Source organism: Pelodiscus sinensis, chromosome 1 (genome assembly GCF_049634645.1).
Source record: "Pelodiscus sinensis isolate JC-2024 chromosome 1, ASM4963464v1, whole genome shotgun sequence".
Taxonomy (NCBI): domain Eukaryota; kingdom Metazoa; phylum Chordata; order Testudines; family Trionychidae; genus Pelodiscus; species Pelodiscus sinensis.
In genome coordinates, this window is record NC_134711.1 from 235,394,148 (window position 1) to 235,417,697 (window position 23,550).

A 23,550-nucleotide genomic window follows, 5' to 3' on the forward strand; every position below is an offset into this window, starting at 1 on the left:
GTGCAGATGCTTGTCTTAAACCGCTATTTCTGCTCGGGCTAGGAGCCTCTCTAAGACCACTGCTTTTGTAGACAGTCTTGAGCAGAGTGTTCCTGATGAGGAAAGCATTCTGAAGGTGAATGCACTTTGCTGGAGAAATGGGTAAACAGAGGTTCCCAATGCTGACAAAAGCAGCAGAACCAGCAGGGAGGGGAAGAGGCCTGAGGGAGATACAGGTGCTTCATCTTCTTCATAATGGAAGAATTTTTTACTGCTTATTAAATCTACATGTAGCAAAAGTTTGAAGAAAACGATCTTAATAAACTTAAATGTTATTACAGGTTCATTCCCTAGTTTACCTGAAACTGGGGTACCACTGAGCCCTCTGACTTACAAGCTTGGGTTCCTTCCCAGCACTGTTACAGTAATAGACTAGACTGCTCCCAGTCTTGTATTCCCACTGCCATTCACACAGCTAGGGACACACCCAGCCTGCCTACAGGATTTTGCCAACCACCACATAAACCAGAGAGGCTGCAGCCAAAATAATCCACAGCCTCCCTAGTTTAAGACCACAGAGCTATACCATCCTTCCCTGGTCAAAATCCTGACCAGTATGAATTTACTTAGTTTGCCTCTCCTGCAATGTGGAGAAGAATATGCACATTATGCTTGTATTAACCAAGCTGAGATTTTTCCCCAGACCTATCAGACACACTGATAGATTAAAACATAAAATAAAATTTATTAACTATGAAAGATAAATTGTAAATGATAACTGATAGCAAACAGACTTAATTTGCGGTTTTGGTTTTTTGCTAATCTGCTTTGATCTAAAACACTAGAAAAGATTGGGTACAAATTAATTTCTTACCCTGACGGATGATACACACGGGCTTGCAGATTCTCCAGGCACAAAGTGCACTTGCTTTGTAGCTTAGGATCCCCACTTCTGTTCTAAGTTTCAGTGCTTCTCTCAGGTACTGGGTTGGGGGGAGTGAAGAACAGATGAACTTTCCTACCTTACAATGCTTTTTCCATATACAGGCAGTCCCCGGGTTACGTACAAGATAGGGACTGTAGGTTTGTTCCTAAGTTGAATTTGTATGTAAGTCGGAACTGGTACATATTGTAGGGGAAACTCTAGCCAAACATTTCTCCAGAGCTCAGTTTTATTCTCCCACACCTCACTTCCCTCAGTCCTTTATTCTCAAGCTGAGGTGTCTGCTGAGAAAAGCCGCTCCACGTCTTCCTGGTCTGCTGGGAGGGGGGCGCTAGCTTCACGTCTCCCTGGTCTGCTGGGGGGAAGCAGCTAGTGCGGCGTTGCCTCACCCCGTTTGTAAATAGGGATCCAATGTAAGTCGGATCCATGTAACCCGGGGACTGCCTGTACTGGGAACCTTTTGTTTCAGACTTGGTTCCCATACCAGTTTGTGGAAAAATACAGGTATCCAAAATGGAGTTCATAGTCTCGTGCTCTAGTCACATGCCCCTGCAAAGTTACAGCAACACTTACAGGCTGGTCAGAATGTTGACAGGGAGGCTAAGCAATTTCACATCCCATTGTCTTTGACTGTGGACTCCATTTTGGCTTTAGACAAGGGATGTATAAGAGTAGTCAATTAGTCGACTACCTGATAAGCTTAAGCTTATATCTGCCAATATAAAAAACAGCAAGGAGGGGGCGGGGAGAGAAGAGAAGCCAGTTGCCTCAAGCATCATTTCCATGGTGCTGCATGCCCCTCTGTCCCTCTTTGCTGCTGTCTCTGATCGAGGCAGCAGTGCAGGGGGCCAGCCGAGGCCCTGACCACGTCGGCTACAGAAGCTATCCCCACTACAACTCTGCAGCTTAAATATCCCCACTTCCGGCTCTTACTACATTTAAACCACAGAGTTGCAGCGGGAGTAGCTCCTGAGTGCCTTCCCTTATCAACTGATCATGTAGTTGATATAAATTATGTTGACTACACAATTACCCTATTACTTGCCTCTTAAGTTTCTTTCTTCAGGCCTGTTTTAGCCTACTGATGTGTGCTTTTTTTCTTCTGAATGAAAGAATTGGATATTTATATAATGTTGAACATGGCACTTCAGATGTGTTCAATTCATTTATTGCTGGTACTTGATTGGTTTTGTGTATTGGCTCAGTAATAGAATAATATTAGTTTATACTAAGAGCTCTTCAATGTAAATTGCTATATATGAAGAAAACAGATGCAGTAATCTCTTCAAAATTAAGGTGTGGATAGCAAAGGTATCTGGATTAAAAATCAGTCTGTTTTACTTTTGTTTTTACATGCAACTGAACCTGTCTTTAATATTAAAATGTAACAGTATATAAATGCTCTCTCCTGATAGAATGAGATGCATGAAATGAAACTCAATAATTCCAACTCAAACTTGTCATCTCATCGGTGGCCTACTGAAGGCTATGGCACAGATGCAATGTCAGATGGCTATCAGGGAACACAAAACTTTCATGGAGCTCCACTAACAGGTAAACTGGCATTGAGGGTTTAAGGGATCTTGTTTTCAGAAGATCTTGGTCAGCTTTTAAATCTGCTCTAAATTAGACATTTAAGGTTTCAACATTGCAAATGAGTTTAAAAGTACCTTTCTATCATAAAGTATTACCTTTTGAAGAGGGTTCTCATTTGGGTGGATGGCAAAATTGAATTAAACTCTTGTGTGTTCTCTTTTAGTTGCTACTACTGGCCCATCAGTCTACTATAGCCAGTCGCCTGCCTATAACTCTCAATATCTTCTCAGAACAGCTGCTACTAATGTAACACCAACAAAGGTGAGAAGATCTGTTAACTTACTGCTTTGAATTATAGTCTTTGGAAGATCTGTCCATTTACTGCTTCAACAATTCTCAACATCTATCTATGAAATTAATTCTTAATTAGGTCTTCTAACAATAACTTTGTGGGATATTCACTCTTTTATATGGATTGTGCTCAATGCCCAAGTGTGGTTCTGGTAGTATCATCCAAAGAGCAACCTCTTATGTTCAAGTTTAATGTATACATGGTTGCTATAAGAGCCATTGACAGATATTTGACTGTAACTAAAATCTGCTTCTCTGTAGGATTGGAAGAAGTTTTGGGCTAATAGGAAAGAATAGAGAATAGGGATGTGATTGTTTAACTAGTAACCTCACGCTCTATCCTAAGGTAAGGCTTACTGGTTAAGGTTAACCAGTGTGGGCTGGAGAAGCTTGCCCTAGGCAGGAGGCTGCTCCAGACCCAGTGGTTGGTGACTGAGGGGTTGCCTAGCCCAGATGTGGGTGGGGGAGGGCGGGGGCTGCCCCAGTTGAGCAGGAGCAGCTCTGCCCATCCCATCTTTAATCTGTTAACCAGTTAAACAATATGTTTAATGGGTTAACCAATTAAACTGGATTTTATATCCCTAAAGAAAAGAAATAAGTATTTGCTCGAGCAGGGGGGTGTTTCTATAGAAAGGAAATCATAGCTGTTATACTTCACTTTAATATTGAGGCTTATTTTAAGGGTTAAAAATGAAAACATCAGCAATCTTTAAAGCCGAGATTGTTTTATGTTTGTATGGGCATTGCCATAGAACATTATAGAAAATTATAATTTTTCTTTTTTCTTTTTTTTTTTTTAGGCTCCAGTCTATGGCATGAACAGGCTTACACCTCAGCAACATATATATGCTTATCAACAGCCAATGCATACACCACCACTGCAGAACACCTCTGCCTGCATGTTTTCCCAAGAAATGTATAATGCTCCTTTGCGTTTTGATTCTCCTGCGACTGGACTCCTGTCTCCACGTGGCGCTGATGACTATTATAATTACAGTGTTCCACAAACAAGCACAAATCCTCCGTTGCCTGAACCAGGCTATTTCACAAAACCTTCAATTGCTCCTCCAATTCCAAAATCTGCAGAATCAAAGGTGATCGAATTTGGGAAATCTACATTTGGGCAGCCTGTACCAGCAGATGGAACAAAATCCTCTTTCACAACACCTGCACAGTCAACTCAACCAACCACTTTTAAATTCAACTCTAATTTCAAATCTAATGATGGAGACTTTACATTTTCATCACCTCAGATTGTTGCCCAGCACCCCAATGCAACTTTTAATAGCAGTGAAAGCCTCTTGGGTCTTCTGACATCAGATAAACCTTTACAAGATGATAGATATATAGGGCAAAAAACAATTCATGATCAAAGAAATGTCTTCAGTTTTGGTAACAAAAATATTACAGGTATTTCATTTACAGAAAATATGGGACACAACCAACCTAAAACCTCAGGTTTTGACAAGGGTGACATCTTCAGTTTCCAAGATCCTGGAAAACAAGAGTTTGGAACTCTAAGTTCAGATCTGGCTAATAGAAGCCATGAAACTGATGGAGGAAGCATGCATGGTGGTGATGATGATGATGATGGTCCACACTTTGAGCCTGTTGTGCCACTCCCTGACAAGATTGAAGTAAAGACAGGTGAGGAAGATGAAGAAGAATTCTTTTGCAATAGAGCAAAGCTGTTCCGTTTTGACACAGAATCTAAAGAATGGAAAGAGAGGGGCATTGGAAATGTGAAAATATTAAGGCATAAAATATCTGGGAAAATTCGGCTCCTTATGAGGCGGGAACAAGTATTGAAAATTTGTGCAAATCATTACATAAATGCGGATATGAAGCTGAAACCAAATGCAGGTTCAGACAAATCATTTGTGTGGCATGCTTTAGATTATGCAGATGAGTTTGCAAAACCTGAGCAGCTAGCCATTAGATTCAAAACCAAAGAAGAAGCAATGCTTTTCAAGAAGAAATTTGAAGAAGTGCAAAATATTTTGAGAACCTCAGGATCAAATGTTTGTATACCAGCCACACAGAATGTTGAGACTAAAAGAGAAACCTCAAATCAGGATAGCAAGGAGCCTAGCAAAGCTTTTTCTGGAACCCCAAATTTTGGATTTCAGTTTAAGAAAGAGGAGATGTGGCAGTGTAGTGCCTGCTTAAAGAAAAACAATTTAACTGCATCCCTATGTAATGCTTGCCAGGCTCCATTCCAAAATGCAAGCAGTTCTGTAAAAGGATCTGATGGCAAAAACAGTTTTCCAGTTACATCAGCGGCATCTACACCAATATCCTTTTCCTTTGGTAGAGAAATCCCATCCGCATGTACTACTACTAGTGGATTTGGGGAACAGTTTATATTGAAGGCAGATCAGTGGGCCTGTAATGTATGTCTGATTCGAAATGAAGCAACTGTTAAGAACTGCATTGCATGCCGAAGTCCAAACCCACGAAACAAGGAAATGTATGCTCCTCCAGTAGCTGAAACTACTGCAGCTTTCAACACTGATAATGCACAAAATAAATTTGGATCAGTTTTTCTTAAAAAAGAAGGCCATTGGGATTGTAATATATGTTTAGTAAGAAATGAACCCACCTCATCTAAATGTGTTGCTTGCCAAAATCAAAATAGAACTAACATGCCAGTATTTGGTCAGCAAGCTTCATTTAAAATTGGCCAAGGAGACATTCCGAAGACTACACACAGTGATTTTGGAGCTGTGTTTCTTAAAAAAGAGGGTCAGTGGGACTGCACTGTGTGCCTAGTTAGAAACGAAGCAGGAACTGTAAATTGCGTTGCATGTCAGAATCCTAAATCACCAAATCAGCCTAATGTGTCTACATCTACTATTCCGAAGACTACACAAAGTGATTTTGGAGCTGTATTTCTTAAAAAAGAGGGTCAGTGGGACTGTTCTGTATGCCTAGTTAGAAATGAAGCAGGAACTGTAAATTGCGTTGCATGTCAGAATCCTAAATCACCAAATCAGCCTAATGTGTCTACATCTACTATTCCGAAGACTACACAAAGTGATTTTGGAGCTGTATTTCTTAAAAAAGAGGGTCAGTGGGACTGTTCTGTGTGCCTAGTTAGAAATGAAGCAGGAACTGTAAATTGCGTTGCATGTCAGAATCCTAAATCACCAAATCAGCCTAATGCGTCTACATCTACTATTCACGTATCTCCTGCTCCCAGATTTGGTTCTACCACTGATGCAAATAAACCCCAGAAAAGTGGATTTGAGGGACTCTTCGCTAGAAAGGAAGGACAATGGGATTGCAATGTTTGCTTAGTACGAAATGAAGGCTCTTCAGTAAACTGTGTGGCTTGTCAAGCGTCAAATCCATGTAGTAAGTCTGTTCCTGATGCTCCCTCAACTCTTACATTTGGCCTTAAAGGCAAATTACCTGAACCTGCTGGAGGACAACTGGGAACAGGTTTCAAGTCAGACTTTTCTGAAAAAGGTTTTAAATTTGGTCATGCAGAACAAGGAAAAACATCTTCCTTCACCTTTCAGATTCCTTCAGATACTGAAGCTAAATCTGCAAAAGAAAGATTTAGCTTTTCAATGCCTGTGACTGCAGGGGGATTTAAATTTGGCATACAGGAGCCTAGTAAAAATATCGCAAAGGATGAGCCACCCAAAGAAAGTGCCACTGGTGGCTTAAACAGTGGTGATGAAAAAGACAAAAAGGAGAATCCCTCCGCTTGCATCCAGTCTCATAGCATTTCTAACAAACAGAATAGTGATTTAGTTTTTGGCCAGAATAGCAGCACTTTCACTTTTGCTGACTTAGCACAAACTACTTCTGGAGAAGGATTTCAGTTTGGTAAAAAAGATCCAAACTTCAGGGGCTTTTCAGGTGCAGGTGAAAAGTTATTTTCCTCTCAGAATTCTAAAGCAGCTCACAAGGCTAATACTTCTGCTGATCTTGAGAAGGAGGATGAAACATATAAGACAGATGACAATGATGATATCCATTTTGAACCTGTTGTCCAAATGCCTGAAAAAGTGGAACTAGTGACAGGGGAAGAGGATGAGAAAGTGCTCTATTCACAAAGGATAAAACTATTTAGGTTTGATCCAGAAACAAGCCAGTGGAAAGAACGTGGTGTTGGCAACTTAAAAATTCTTAAAAATGAAGTTAATGGCAAACTAAGAATGCTAATGCGACGTGAACAGGTACTGAAAGTGTGTGCAAACCATTGGATAACTACTACAATGAATTTGAAACCTCTGTCTGGTTCAGACAAAGCATGGATGTGGTTGGCCAGTGACTTTTCTGATGGAGATGCAAAGTTGGAGCAGCTGGCGGCTAAATTCAAAACACAAGAGCAGGCTGAGGAATTCAAACAGAAATTTGAAGAGTGCCAGAGACTGCTATTGGATATACCACTACAAACCCCACATAAGCTTGTGGATACAGGTAGAACAGCTCAACTCATACAGAAAGCAGAAGAAATGAAAAGTGGATTGAAAGATCTCAAAACCTTCTTGACGGATGATAAAACTAAACTGATGGAAGAAGAGGAGAATAAAAACTCAAATTCAGCCAGTAATGTCTCTGATTTAATTATAAAGCCACATGCTGATAGTAGTGGGCCAACTCTGGAATGGGATAACTATGATTTACGTGAAGAAGCTTTAGATGACAGTGTAAGCAGCTCTGTGTATGCCTCACCACTGGCAAGTAGCCCTGTGAGGAAAAACCTATTCAGATTTGGGGAGTCTACAACAGGATTTAATTTTAGTTTTAAATCTGCCTTGAGCCCATCAAAGTCTCCTGCCAAACAGAATCAGAGCAGATTGTCTGTGGGTACAGATGAAGAATCTGATCTTACTCAAGAAGAAGAAAAAGATGGTCAGTACTTTGAACCTGTGGTACCTTTACCTGACCTTGTAGACGTGGCAAGTGGAGAAGAAAATGAACAAGTTGTCTTCAGTCACAGAGCTAAACTCTACAGATATGATAAAGATGCCAATCAGTGGAAAGAGAGAGGTATTGGGGATATAAAGATCTTGCAGAACTATGACAACAAACAAGTTCGTATTGTAATGAGAAGAGACCAGGTATTAAAACTCTGTGCCAATCATAGAATAACACCAGACATGAACATGCAACAGATGAAAGGAACAGAGAGAGCATGGGTATGGACTGCATGTGATTTTGCAGATGGGGAAAGAAAGGTAGAGCTTCTGGCTGTGCGATTTAAACTACAAGATGTTGCAGAATCATTTAAGCAAATTTTTGATGAAGCAAAACATGCCCAAGAAAAAGATACTCTAATCACACCTCTTTCTTCACGTGCCAGTACACCAAGAGAGTCTCCATGTGGCAGAATTGCGGTAGCTGTACTGGAGGAAACTACCAGAGAGAGAACTGATCTGAGCCAGGATGGTGATACTTCTGATGTGACTGTAGAGGTTTCAGAGGTGTCAAGCAGTTCTGAAACACCAGCAAAAACGGTGGTTTCTCCTCCAAAGTTCGTGTTTGGTTCAGAATCAGTCAAGAGCATTTTTAGTAGTGAAAAATCAAAGCCATTCACATTTGGAAATACTTCAGCTACAGGATCTCTGTTTGGTTTCAGCTTTAACTCTCCTTCAAAAAGCAAAAATGAAGAGGATAGTTCAGTGTCTCAAAACATAAAGCATAGAGAGCAAGAGATCACTGTAACCGAGCCTCAGGAAAGTTACATTGCCAATCAGAAGCCTACAGACAGCAAGGGAGAAAATTATTTGGTTACGTCAACAGCAGAATCTTCTAAGTACACATTTAAAACGCTAGAAAAAGGTAAGTATTACCTGAATTGGTAGTGACTTATACTAAGTAGAAACTTTTTTTTAAAACTATTATTGAATAATTTGTCATGGATAGCAGTTAGTGGAGGTTTTTGTGTTGCAGTTCAATTAAAATACAGTAAATTGTCCTAGTAATGTCAGAACTGTTCTCTTCAGTGGTTAATACAAACTTCAATACCTCTTTAGCTTATTGTTCTCTCTTTGTGCATATTAAGGGGGTTGGAGATGTCTGAACTAGTGTAGTATGTCAGCATAACACTGTCCGTATCTAGGAATTCAGATGAGCTAGTAATTACCTAGAGGTTTGGATGAACATTTTCAAATATGGTTGCATACAGTTTGGAACCAGAATGCACAAATTGGACTTGTTCCTAAATAGGTAGTCTTTTTATAGGCATCACTTCTGAAAGTCATGGCTTTTATTTTGGTACTTAAGTTCAGGTGCAGGGACATGTCTTTAGTCATTGTTGAAAACTTTGGCTTCCATTTCTTCCTAGAGAGGTTTAGCTGAAACCTGCCATAAAACACAAACTTGAGTGCTGCTGATGTGTGTTGTTTAGGCTTTACCTAGATTTTTAATCTTACTGTTTATCTGATTCCTAAATTTTTAAGCAGCTGAATGATGTCTAAAACTTATTTAAGTCAGGAAATATTCTTCATGAAGACAATTGTGTGGCATATTAAATTTGACTCCAGTCTTTCATGTGATAAAAGAGCAGCCCACAGCCACTCCAGAGGTCTAACTTGAAGACACTGAACAGATTCTATTGATCTGTTTTGTTTAGGCAGTGAATGAATAATGTGGTGTATCTTCTGCTAGGCAAACTCTTGGGCTTCACCTTTTAAATTTCTGAAGTGGCCCACGGTCAAAAATTATTGCTCCACCCCTGTAATCACTGGTCCATAGGAAAAACACACCGCTTACAGGTCATTGTCCTTATAAATGAATCGTGACATTTCTGAAGTACCTTTAGTGTGACCCTCACTAGTGTTAGTAAAACAAGTTTATAGTTCATATTTCAAACTTCATATACAGGGATGATACATGCACACAAATTGAATGCACACATGCAGCAGAATATAGCTTTTTCTAGTATGTTACATAAAGTATTTTACATAAAGCCTATGCCAGCTATGTCATACTTATATTTATGTGAAGATTATGGAGTGCAACATCATGGCCACCCTTACTTCTGTGCTGTTGGTGTTGGGGTGCTGTCTTTAGATCTGGGCACCTGGACAAAACCACTGCTCTCTGGCTGTCCAGTTCTGAAGACAGCTCAGAAGTAAGGTTGGCAATCCCCCTAAATAAGTGGTTCCCAACCACTGGGCTGCAAACCAATGCCAGTCCACGAACTGCTGGCTGGTGAGCTTCAACACACTGTAGGGTTGTGGGTTGCGTGCTAGGACCAGCAGCAGGCAGGGCCTCTGGGAACCAAGGCTGGGTTTGGCCTCTGCAGCAGGAAGCAATTTGCAGCTGCTGCTCACAGTGACTCTGAGGCCAGGCTCCGGGCCGGATCCCTGAGTCCCAAAAGGGACTACTGCTGAGCCCAGACTACAGCTGGGAGGGGGAATCTCCAGCAGTGCCAGTTTAGCTGCTCCCCAAGAGCCTCTCCTAGGGCACCACCAACAGCCTGGCCAGCCCCTGGGCTGTAGGGGGAGGGTTTGTCCCTGTGATGCTCCCAGCAGAGCTAGCTGCTGCCAGCTCTAGGTGTGTGAGGGTAGGGGGAGCCAGCCCTGGAGCGGGGGGGATCTGGGAGCAGTGTTCCCTCTAAGCTGGGCAGTATCAGAGCTTCACAGGTGATTAATCAGCCCTGCCCGGCAGAGGCTCAGGACTCCATGCAGGGAGCTGACTGAGAGGGGCTGATTAATCACCTGTGAAACTGCTGCTGCACAGCTTAGGGGGAAGGAACACTGGTCAGGAGGGGGCTGAGGAGGGGCAGGGGCAGATGAGGGGAAATAAGGATGTGTGAGGCAGGTGTTAGAGGGAGATGCAGGAGGCATTGAAGGGAGGTTGGAGAGACTTATGGGGCAGATGGGAGCAGGGGTGCAATGGAGGGAAACTGAGGTAGTGTCACAAGGAGGGAAAGGGGAGACGCAGGGGAGAGACTGTGGGAGCAAGAGCAGCCTGCCTGGGAAAGGAGACACACAGGTTAGGAGTTATATAGAAGGACATGGGGGAGATACAATGGCAGCTCCCCCACCCCATGAGGCAGTAGAGTGGAGGGCAAATGTGACTGGTGGTAGCACTTGGGGGCACCAGCTCCTATGCCCCTTACAAAATTTTAGTTGCTAAATAGGGTGTTCCACATGCATTTGCCCTGTGCCCCTCCCTCTGCAGGCACCAGTTGCCCATGCGGGTAGGCTGCCCCACCCAGCAGCCAAAGGGGAATTCTTTCTGTGAATTTTTTTTTAGTGTTGTAGATATCTGCAAACTGACCCATTATGGCATGCATTGTATGCCTACAAATATGATGTACAATAATACTTGACCTCTTAAAACGAATTACTAAGGGTGTTAAATATTGACTAATTGAATAGTTGATGCATTTTGCATTGACTGTTCTATTGGTCGGTAGGATGATTCCTCCTTTGAAGTGTAGCGACAGCCCTAGGGCTTTAAAACCAACTGCTTTGAAATGCGACGTGTGGCCTGGGGACACCCCAACTGGCCCCAGGCTGCATGCAGCGTTTCAAAGTGGAAGTGCCACGTGGAGCCCAGGGTCTGGCCCCAGGCTTCAAGCAGTGCTGCTGCTTTGAAATACTGTACTCCTTCCTCTCTCTCCCCCCCTGCCTTTTGCTGCCTCTTTCTGATAGAGGCAGTGCAGGGGAGGGAGGAAGTGCCTAGTTGACTAGTTCGTCACATCTCTATTAATTACCATAATGAATAAAATATTACTGGTCTGTCAAAAGTTTGAATGGGCTTGCAGGTCTACAGTATAAAAAAGACTGGGGGCCACTGCCCTAAATAACCTTGTGGAAACACCCCGCCCTCCTTCCCCAGAACTGTATCCTTCTGTTGTTAGGATCCCCAATTGGAGAAACTAGTTTCTCCCATGAAACCTGTAAAATATAAGGTGGTAACACACACAAGACCAGATTTCAGAGGGAAGCCCAAAATTTCCTGTCCATGACACACTTTTCATGGCTGTGAATTTGGTAGGACACTGCATATTTTATGAAGCACAGGATTGTATTTGCATTTGAAAGTTAGTGTCAGATTTTGTTAAATGTCCATTTTTGTCTAACTCAGAATATTGGGCTATAAGTGAATTTCAGAATTATAGAAAGTATTATATACATAAAGTATCCTGGTAGGAAAAAAATTGATTGCTGCTTGTTTACATTTATTGAATCAATAAGCTGATACAGCAGGCAATGTAAACATTCGTTAACTAATTGAAGTCTGTAGATATTAGAGATGTACACTTCAGACATAGGTATGTTTGTGCCCTCTAGAAGGCCAAATAAACACTTATACTCACATTTATTTTCTAGGATTTAATTTTAGCCTTTTTAAATCTAATCCAATGGCCTTTTGGACCAGCACACCTTCCTTTCAATCTGATAGTAAAGGTATTTATACACTGCACTGAATGTGTAATGAAATCACTCTTTAGCCGGTATTGACAGCTGCCCAATTGTGATAAAGCATTTGGCTATATAATAGTATGAAAATTAAAACAAATGTAATATGCATGCTAAAGAGCAGTAGTTAGAATTAGTGTCTGAACCTGTCATAGTGAAAGAGTATTTGTTTTCCCTCTCAGTTTAGTTTGGAGATTTTTTTTTTCTGTAATTCGCATATTGAGTGGTCTTGTACTACTCAACTTCATAGGCTTTTAGCTTTTGCATTGCTTCAAATTTACTATAAGGGCTTCAGATCTGTTTGCTAAAATCTCTCTTAGGAATATGAGGAAAGGTATGAGAAATTTTACTGAGTATGCTCAGGATTTTGTTGGAATTCCTTATGAAGAGGGTTTCAGACTGGTTCAGTTTCATTCCTAATGTCCAACCAGTAAGAACTGTGTATCTTTAAAAATAAACATCTGTGAAATGGGGGAGACACAGATGTCCTGAACTCTTGAGGTTTTCCAGACAGTATCTTAATTGAGTTCACCTGTCTTCTACTGGAAGTGTTCGAAAGTTCATTCACTGATCCCTTAATTGTTTACTTCTGAGGCCCGTGGTCTCTAAGACCTCAAGTATTAGGAGTTGCACTGCACATAACTTTAAAAAATATTCTTGTGTGGTTAATTGCTGAATAAACTTTTTTATTTTTTCTTAAATATAACTACACTGTCCAATCTTCCAAAAAAAAAAAAAATACAGGAATATGTAGAGACTAACTGTTGAATGCTGCAAAAGTTCTCAAAATTAAATATGTATGGCCAGATCTAACAGACCCTGGTTGTAACCTAAATACTGGCAGTTCTAACAAGATTAAGTAAAACTTGGTCAAGTATTGGCACCAGTTGTTCTAACCATATTAATTCCTACAATATCCAAAAAGTGTAATTATCTAAAAAGCAACATTAAATGTTTCTACCAGTACTAAGTCTTCATTTGTTAAAAGAGCAGTAGTGCTACTCAGTGCTCCTGCAAGCTATGTGTTTGTGAGGCCACTCAGGAGAAATCCACATGATGCCAGTTGATTAACAGACCACCCGCAGCTAGGCTGTTTGTTTCTACTGGTGGTATACACACTCACATGCCTTGGTGCACATAAAATTTGTTCTGCACAAAGATGGAAAAAATTCGCATGTGGAGGGGAAGACTAGAGGGAACATTGGTGCTACTTCCAAATGTAATCAGATTTCAATTTTAAACCTGCTATTATTCTCATTTGTTGTCTGTGAAATAAAGTAAATATCCTTGATTCTTTACACCTCTAACATTTTCTTTAACTTACTCTTCCTCCTTTACAGAGGAAAAAGTGATTAATATGTAGGGTAATATTTTACCCGTAACTTGACATTTATTCAGTTTGTAAAAGAGGGAAAAGCTAAAATAGGGAACACTTTCTGATTTTACATTCACAGGATGAAGTTGCTCAAAATATTTCCTGATTTTAAAAACTGCTTCTACCTCAAAATTTATTTCTGCGATGCTCCATTAAGGTGCATTGTTGGATGGAAAAATGCAAAGAATCCATGTTTTGTTTTGCCATTTCAAAGTATTTTTAACTGTCACAGATAGATTAAACACTCTACAAGACATACTTCTATACGTTTTTTCTGTTTTACAGACCTTGGAAATATGGTATGAATTTCATTCTTTTAAGAAGTTAATATTAAATACTAAAATCCACATTTGGCTACAGCTGAACCGTCATATGTACTGATTTGATGTGAGGGGAATGGAAAGGAATTAATAAAGGACATACCTGAAATCAAATCCACCCTATTAAAATATAGTCAAGGGTTACTCAGTTATTCTTCAGGCCTATAAAGTCTTCAATATTGAACAAAAAAAAGTTCACAGCTATCAAACACTAGCAGTCCAGACTCTGATACAGAGCTGTTTTGACATCAGTAAGTTAAAATGCTAGACTAGCAGCAGAGAGCTGCTTTGGATGAGTAATGCCTTTTTTCTAACATATGGAATGAACAGCATTGATTCTTCCTTGTATCTATTCTAACTTAACTTTTTATAGCTATGTTGAAAATACTATAATTAGCTCAGCCATGTTTACTCATATAATTAATGGGAAAATCACATTTTTGGGCAAAACATGAAACCAAGGACAAATTGACTTTTTCTAAAACTGAACTAATTCTGGCTAAATTTTACGTTGCTTGTCAGGAATACCTGTTTTGTAACTTGTCTTCTGAGCCATGCATTTTGTGAAATGAGGATTAGAACACTAGGATGTTTGACCAGTGATAAGACAACTATTGGGCTCATTATTATGGGATTTTGGCCTCAACCTTGCTTACGCTGAACAGACTTTTCTGTTTAGTATACTACAGTGTACCCTGAAACTAACTACTTTATTGGATGGATGTAATGTATGTTTTCTGCATGTTTAACATTTGAGTAAATCATTAATTTCGTGCTCACAAAAGATTCTAGATTGGCAATATTGGAAACTGAAGTCCTGTAGGGTAGCTATTGAATGGGTCTGTACCATAGCTAGTATTAGCAGCATGAGCTTTCCCATTCTACCTCAGCTTTGTTCTAGAGGACATACCTCTAAGATTATATATACACCAAACAAGAAACCGTACTTTTAACGAGATGACGGACTATTTCCATTGCAACATCCTGAAGTGGGCTTGCTTAGAGTAACCTTACATGCCAAGTATGAAACTCTGTGAAGCAATAAACTTGAACTTCTTTAATCCGTCAACCCTGGGAAACAGTGTATGCCAGATTAAAGAATTTGCCAGGTTAGAAAGTTCGCTGTGGGATCTGGGCATGAAGGGGGTAGTTTGCTTAGCCAGTGTCCCACTTCCAGGAGCGCACGTGGCTTCGCGCCCCACGCCATTCCCAGGAACCATTCGCCCGCTGCTACGGTAGTGGCAGGGAAAACCTCTGGGGAAATGCTTGCAGATTAGGGACACCCTTGGAAGCATGAACTAAAAAGTAGGATATTTTTAGCACTTGGATCTGATGCTGTTAAATTAGTGCTAATAGTATGGTGGAAGGAAGAGTTCCAATTCAAGATTGAGGTGTATTTAGCTCTGTATGATTCTAAAAGCCTGAAGAGATGTAATTGTGATTTTTGAGACCAAAGAAGTGTTTTTAATCAAACTTTTGCTGGCTGTCAGATGTGTGTTTTGGTTTTAAGTTTAAATAGATTTTTTGAAGTCCAGTGAAGTTTGGCTCATGCATTATGCTAAAAATCTATTAATTTGACATTGTTTTAATGTACTGATGGGGCTTGATTTACAAACTATTTTAACCGGGGTTTCTCAGGTCCTTAAATTTTGTTGTTTCTTCATTTAAATCCATGGTCCCCAACACGGTGCCCGTGGGCGCCATGGCGCCCGCGGGGGCATTTCCATGCGCCCGCCAGGTGCTCGGGGCTGGCCTGGCACCGGGCGCATGGCGGGGGGAGCGCCGGCCCCGGGCGCCCGGCGCTGGGCGGGGGGGTGGCCACGCCCCCGGGCGCCCGGCGCTGGGCGGGGGGGTGGCCACTGATTTAAATCATTGTTCTGGGCTGGGGATGAGGGGTTCAGTGAAGGCAGCCCTAGGGAGAGAAGACTACCTCTCCCCTCTTACCATAGCAGCTTGGGGCCAGGTGAGAAGCAACTCTCCATGGCCATTGCACCTCCAATAGACATGGCTGGGGGAGGTCCTGGTTCATCTGCCACTTGCACTCCCCAGCCAGAGTGAATAATGGATCAAATTGAACTTTCCCTTCACTCCCTGATGAAGGCAAACAGCCAGTAATGTTCCCAAAGGTACGGGGGAGAGGTAGAGGAGAGTTTTATTCCTCCCTAAAGGGCACTTGAGGAGTGGGAGGCTTGGGACTGGAGCAGTCCCAGAGTGGGGAGGGCATGCTCCCAGCCAACTCCTTTCACCTGCCTCATGATTCTGTGTGTCTATGGTTTTATGAAAAGCAATCCATTTTGGGAACAATCCATTTTCCTGGCACAACTAAACTCTACTTAGTTTGTTATGGTAAGAGGAAACTCTATTGCTTAATTTGGTGGTTCTAGGCCACTCTAGCCTGCCCACGCCCACCCTGGTTTAATTGGTGAACCTGCTAAACATAATATTTAACCAGTTAACTAATTAAATGGGATTTTACATCCCTAGTTCTCTGCCTCTGCAGTGTATTTTCTAAAGTGAATTGTAACAAAATCATGTTCTGTTCAAATTCATAGTAATTTGGATGCCAAAAATATCCAAACTTTACTATTTAAATTGCTTTATAAGAAACTTTCCTGTGGGATCACAGTGATGTAATCACGTCACCTCCCCAAGCCTCTGCACACTCAGAAGGGGAAGCAGCCGCCATGGCTTGGTGTCCCCCCACCCCAGCCCCTCGGGTGCACCCTAGGCTCCCCTCTGGTCCCCAGATCCCCTGCAGGAAGCTGTCTCTGGACCCACTTATACTTCTGGGTCCAGGGCCCCACCACTCCATGACCCAGCAGGAACTGCTGCCACCACCTGCCTCAGGCTGCTACCTGCTTCACCTGTCTGGAGCTCCAGCCTTGTCGTCCTCTCCCCCACCCCCTGCAAGGTTAGTGTGACAGCACTAGCTTCCTGGGGGAGTGGGAGGTGAGCCGCCAGGACCCTTCGGCTGTCCCTAGGGGGAGTGTGCTACAAGGTTAGCCTTTGAAGTTAAGTAGGGCCCCAACGAGAGCTCCTCAGCCAACCCAGCCACACACACCAAGACTCTTGGCTTTTGTCCTTGAGCGCTGCTCTCTCTCCTGCTGCTCTTCGCTGGGCCTGGCTGTGGTTAGCATGGGGGCGTGGAGGGCATTGAAGAGACAGGATAGCAAGCAGCCACCATGCATGGGGTGGAAATCAGAGTGCTGGTTGATGGAGGCCAAAAGGGAAAGTTTTCTCCCAGCAAGGAGTCTCCACAGCCCACGGCAACCTGCATTCACTGCCCCTAGGTGGAGCCAGTCCTGTCTCCCAGAAGGAACCTGCTGAAGGCAGGAGATGGAGCCCCCCATGGAGAAGGGAAACCTGACCTCCTCCCGCCCCCCCCCTCCACCTCCCCCAGCAGATGCTGTCTACTCCTTCGCCTGTCCAGGTGCAACTGTTGCTTGGCTTTAGCAATCCACGTGCACTCCCTAGGCACTGTCTCCCTCCTCTCCTGGGTTAGCCAGACTCCCTGCACCCTCCCCCCCAGCTACACACCTGCCCTATCGAGGCCCAGCCCTCATCTGGCCACAGGAAGGGACAGTGGCAGCCCCTCTCCTGCTGAGGCATGGGTAGGAAGAGAGGCCCTGTTTCAGCTGCCACAGATGGAGTTTGGCGAGCAGGGACCACAGCCCCATAGTAAATTTAAAAAAGAAATGCATGCAGCAGTTGGATCTAACTTAACTTGTATGATGAAAATCAACAAGGGCTGCAAAGACTGAAGAATGTTTTATGCCTAATGTAAAGCATGGTGTGACACCTAAGTATTTACTAGTGCATTTTAATGTTGGAAGGACATTCCTTCACACTAAATCCCTTTCTTGGTATTCTGTCATAATTTTGATGCTTAGTTTCTTGTGGCTCTCTCTATATATTTGTAGTTCACATGTGTGGTCTAATATTGTCTTCAGAATGACTTCAGATGTAGAGTTTTTCGGATTTGTTCTCAAGTGTCTTCATTTTGATCCTGTTAATCTTTGATATTGTAACAGTTGGGAGGAAGAAAGAAGCTGATGCAGAACTTCCCTCTGATGAGGTACTCATTGTCTTTGAGCTAACACCTACCCCTGGACAAAGAGCTCTTGCTGATTCTCTCAAACTGCCTTCAACATTCTTCTGTTACAAGAATAAGCCTGGCTACTTAAGTGAAGAGGACGATGGTAAGGGGCTAAAAATTTGTTGATCCATTTTGGATTTACAGTGGAGTAATAGTAATATTCTTGAGCCCTGACCAATAAAAATTCACTGGAGGCAAAAGAGCAGGTGGTGTATCTTTATGATCTGAGGAAGCATTACCTCTATTCTGAAGACCCAATGCTCTGGTCTCTTGTGGCCAGAGATTGTGTAAGGGTATGTCTACACTACCCCGCTAGTTCGAACTAGCGGGGTAATGTAGGCATACCGCACTTGCAAATGAAGCCCGGGATTTGAATTTCCCGGGCTTCATTTGCATAAACTGGGCGCCGCCATTTTCAAATCCCTGCTCGTTCGAACCCCGTGCCGCGCGGCTACACGCGGCACGAACTAGGTAGTTCGGACTAGGCTTCCTAGTCCGAACTACCGTTACTCCTCGTGGAATGAGGAGTAACGGTAGTTCGGACTAGGAAGCCTAGTCCGAACTACCTAGTTCGTGCCGCGTGTAGCCGCGCGGCACGGGGTTCGAACGAGCAGGGATTTGAAAATGGCGGCGCCCAGTTTATGCAAATGAAGCCCGGGAAATTCAAATCCCGGGCTTCATTTGCAAGTGCGGTATGCCTACATTACCCTCCTAGTTCGAACTAGGAGGGTAGTGTAGACATACCCTAAGAGATTTTTCCATAACTATAGTAAAGCTCAGCCATATATGGCTTATAACAATTATGCTAACTCTTGGGACCATAAAAAGCAGATTCAGTATAGTATGTTCAGGACCTCAAGGGTCTAACACCAGAATAGGGATGTAAAAGAGTAGTCTATTACCTAATAAGCCTAAGCTTATTGGGTAATTGAGTCAACTACTCACATTTCTTCTCCCCCCCCCCCCCCCCCCCCAGCTGCCTCTCTAGGAATTGGGGGAGCTGGTGCTGGGGGGAGCTGGCTTAAACACCTGTTCCCCCCAGCATCATCTCTGTGGGATGGAGGAGGGGGGATGGAGGGGAGGCAGAGGTGCAGTGGGGGACCTGGTGCTAGCAGGGACTGAATCAGTCCCCACTGGTGCTGGGTCCCCAACTGCTGTGGCTCTGCCTTTAAAAGTCAGCTTTAAAAGCCAGGCAGCTCTTACTATATTTAAAAGGCAGAGGCTCAGTGGGATTAGATTCCGGGGCCATCACAAGCTAGGACTAAGCAGTCCCGGTTTACGCCGGTCCTGGGATGCTGCAGCTCTGCCTTTTAAATGTAGTAAGAGCTTGTGCCAGCCCCTGGAGCTAACCCTACGGCTCTGCAGTTTAACTGTAGTAAGAGTCAGGCTGCTGAACACCCGGCTCCTGGTACATTTAAACTGCAGAGCCACAGGGAAGGTAGCGAGCACGCCCTTCCCCATTGTCTTACCAAGTAGTCCATGGAAATTCTGTTGACTACTCGAATAGATGATCAATCGCAATTTAACATCCCTATGCCAGAAGCATCAAGACAGGGTAGACTAGAAATGAAACCACAGATGACGTGTTTTGCTTTTTTTTTTTTTTTTTTTTTCTGCCACCCTGTGAGGGGGCTCACTCACCAGCACAGCACCACCAGTCGTCTGTCTTGGAAATTGGTGCCTTCCCTCAGGTGGTGTCTCCCCTCTTCCCTCCAGGCCACGGTGTCCTCTTCAGGACACTGCCCTCCGGCAGTGCCCTCATCAGTCTCTGAGCCCCCCTTCCAGGGGTGGTTGTTTCTTCAGTGGGCCGTGCTTCAGGCCCTGCAGTCTGGGAGCTTGCTTGACCAGAGATCCCCATGCCCTGCCTTGCCTCCCCAGCACTGCCTTAGCTCCAGGAAGCCTCCTACTCCCCCAGTAGCCAGGCTCTCACTGCTCTTACCCCGGAGCAGCAGCCCATCCTCTTGGATAGCTCAGAGCTGGGCCCTAATCAGCTAACACGGCCTCAACTGGGGCTAAACTCCCATGCTCTGCTCTGGGCTGGGGTTTGCCATTAAAGGGCCAGTGCAGGGCAAGCGCCCTGTCACACACCCTCATTACAGTTGGGAGGCAATTCTGGGAAAACGTGAAATTATGAATATACGTATCCTAGAACTTTTTTAAAATGGTGTGGAAAACAGAAGAGGGTCCTCTAAAATCTCTTAAAATAGTGGAATTTTATAAATATTTTTTAAAATCCTAATGTTAGGCTGTTCAGTGTTTCAGTTTGTCTGGCTGCTCTAGAGTATTCTGGTCTAACGTAGCAAAAGTTTGCCCTGAAAAATAAATACTTAAAGACTTTGTAGCATGTTTATAAATTAAAATGTTTAAATATCCATTTCCTTTGCTTCCTTATCCAGTTGCTAATTAATAGCTGTTCATGCGTAAATTTGTTCTTAATCCTGCTGTGGAACTACTTGATATTAAATTATTTTGGACATCATGAATCCTAAGAATCAGCATGGTCTATATTGAGAGTGTTTCAATATTTAAGTATATCAACAAATATACACATCATACGAAATACTTAAGTTAATGTTTTCCTGTTTGGCTGTGTTCTCTCAAATTAGAAGCTAGCAGGAATCATGAGCTACATAGTCACTAACATGAGTGACCTGCAAATCTGGATGGGGTAGTTGGAATTGATGTTTTCCAAAGGTATGTGGTGTAAAATCACTGACTCGCTCTTAAATTCTGTATCTTTAAGATGAAGACTATGAAATGGCTGTTAAGAAACTTAATGGAAAGTTATATCCTGATGATCCCAAAGAGCATAAAACATCAGAAGGTCCCATGCAAGGTAAATAAAAACTTGGGGGGGAGGAGGGAATTTCAGCTACACTTTTTGATTTGAAGTATAACCCTAAAACTGATGCTTTTAACTTAAAATTTCAAACTCTGCTTTTTCATATCTAAATATTTAGAATAATCTTATCTTAAAAGCTGCTATACCTTGTATTCTATCAGTGTTGCACCTTTATGGAGGGTAATAGATATATACCAGCTGTGGTCAGCCAAAGCCTGAGAAGGAGCCTCAGTTTACCAATGTACATTGCCAAAGAGCTACAGTAATTTGTGAGCAGTCCCCATCAGGTGCCGCCTCCTCCCATCTCCAGCATCTTTTGCCCATCAGCAACCCCACCGATCAGCGCCTCCTCTTCCTTCCCCGAGCCTCCAGCCCATTACAATCAGCTGTTTCATGGCACTCAGGAGGCTCTGTGGGAGAGAGAATGAGCAAAGGTGCAATACGCTTGGAAGAGGATGTTGAGCCAGGAGTTGAGCACTGGAAAGTTGGCACCTGTAGCTGCAGCCCTGGAGTTGGTGCCTGAGCAAGGAGCCGCATATTGACGTCAAGAGCCACAGGTGGCTCCAGAGCCACAGGTTGGCCACCCCTGTTATATACAATGTAAACTTTGCTTCCAAATATAATAAAAAGTACAAAGTCTAGGAGAGCAAACTAAAATTGGGCACAATTATAGCAGCTTCTTTAATTGGCCTGCTGCTGAACTTTTAATGCACGCTTTGATATATAACCGATATGTATATATGTATATTCTGGCAAATTTGTATTCAGGAATAACTCCTGTTCAGAAATTATATTGTACTTAACTGAATGTATGGCAGGATGAAAATACACTGGCATACTCAAAATTCCATAATGACTGAAATATTAAAGAAGTTAATCTATTTAGAATTACATGGGCTTCCTGTTTCTAATAGAAACAGCTTTTGTCTGGCATGTAATGAAAATGAACATGAAGCCCTAGCAGCATTAGAACTGCATCCTATGATGCCAGTGAAGAATTTTTTTCCTTCATGTTGTCTTGGCCATACTTAACTGACAGAAACCAGCAGAAGATGCTTCCTGTAAATCTCAGTAATTTTGCTGCATAAATTTTAAACGTTGCAATATCCGCACTAGTATTTTCATCCTTAGGGTTAGAAAGTAAGTAAGATGAGCTAAGTAAATTCTCTTTAGTCTTCCAGTGATGATCCACAAGGATTCCATTCTTTGTGTGGCCAAAAGCGTGTATTTGGGCTGCACCTGTGCCCTAATGTCTTCTTGCCCCACCTCTGCTCCACATGAGGACATTAAACAGCTCTCACAAATTTGGTCCAGTGAGTTGCTGAGCTGCAGCAGTCACTGCAACCTCAATGGGAGGCAAGTCCACTTGCACCACATAACAGGATCCAGGAAGATGTGTTTTTTGGTTTCATGTTCTCTTAACTCTTCCACACCCCTGACATCTGTCACAGAGTGGGTGACTCCCGTGTCATACCATCCATAATGGTCTCTAAATTTTTCCCCACTGCACCTCTAAGCCCTTGTGTCCCCAATCTTCTCATTTTGCCCCCAGGACTCCAAATCCCCTCACTTCTTTATCCTTAGCCCCCCAAGAGGCATGGGGCGGTTGGAGTATTTTGGGGTGTATTGTATTTTACCCCTCCACTCCTCCAGCCTCTTGTGCCACCATATCCTTTCCCCAACCCCTCCATTGTACCTCCAGGCTCCTATGTCCCTAATTCTTTCCCTAGCCTCACTCCTGAATCCCCATCTCCTTCTTCTGTATACTCTTAGCCCCATAATCTCCCCACTTCATTTCCAGGCCACCTAATGCCCTCCGCACTTGACCTTCTGTTGCACAGCACTTCTCTTGATAGGTACCTCATAACAGTTTTCCTGAATACCAGCTAAGTTGATACCCAAAGTAATCACTGTATTGCCAGCCGACAGATCTGTAGGCCTCGTACCAAGTTGCTTCTCCTTGAGGATAGTGGTATCCAAGCACCTCTCTAAAGTAATCTGATGCACGAAGAGAGAGATCTCTAGTACACCTATCTCTTCCACCTGAAAAGCAGGGCTCTCCAAATAGAATGAGCCCTTCATTAGAGGAAGTGTATTTTTCATCATGTAGAGATTCATTATAACATCTAGGTAGGTGGGTTTTTCTTGAGGTTAGAGGTAGATGGGATTTGTGCATTAGGAAGAGAAGGTATATCAAACAAGTCTTTTGTGAAAGTTCTTCCTGAGCCTAACTACTCAAATTAGCTGTCAGCAAAATAAATGCGAACTGTCAGCCTTTTATATTCAAATTAAATTAAAATCTTCTCTACAATTGTTGTAGTATTATTTCCAATTGGAAATAAAGTCACTTTGGTTAAATAAAGCAAGCGAAATCTGACATGTTCAATTTGTAAAAGTTGGTGTAGAACAGTGTTTCTTAAACTGTGTTCTGAGAGGCACTCAGAGGTGTGCTGCAGAGAACAGAGTTCAAAATGGCTGCCCTTAAAGGGGCAGGCAAACCTTTTTCCTCAAACTTCCCCTTGGCGCGCCCCACCCCCCTTTTTTGACTCAGAAAAAATCCGTGGTTGTTCCTCATTTTAAAAATAATTGTTTGGTGTTCCTCAGTCTTAAAAAGTTAAAGAAATACTGGTGTAGAAGCTAAAACTTTGTCCAAACCTCCTTTCTGGGCTACTTGAAGTAGGAATTGACCAATTATTCATACTCTATCCTAGAA

General features: G+C 42.8%; 1 protein-coding gene across 1 annotated transcript in view; it reads left to right on the plus strand.

The window, feature by feature from the left end:
- LOC102450376 (RANBP2 like and GRIP domain containing 4) overlaps positions 1 to 23,550 on the plus strand; it is a 64,337-nt gene that overhangs the window by 33,504 nt on the left and 7,283 nt on the right. The window contains exons 18-22 of the mRNA XM_075917913.1: positions 2,338 to 2,476; positions 2,682 to 2,779; positions 3,610 to 8,608; positions 17,931 to 18,098; positions 20,739 to 20,831. Of these exons, the coding sequence (XP_075774028.1) occupies positions 2,338 to 2,476; positions 2,682 to 2,779; positions 3,610 to 8,608; positions 17,931 to 18,098; positions 20,739 to 20,831 (5,497 nt within the window). The remainder of the gene's footprint in view (positions 1 to 2,337; positions 2,477 to 2,681; positions 2,780 to 3,609; positions 8,609 to 17,930; positions 18,099 to 20,738; positions 20,832 to 23,550) is intronic.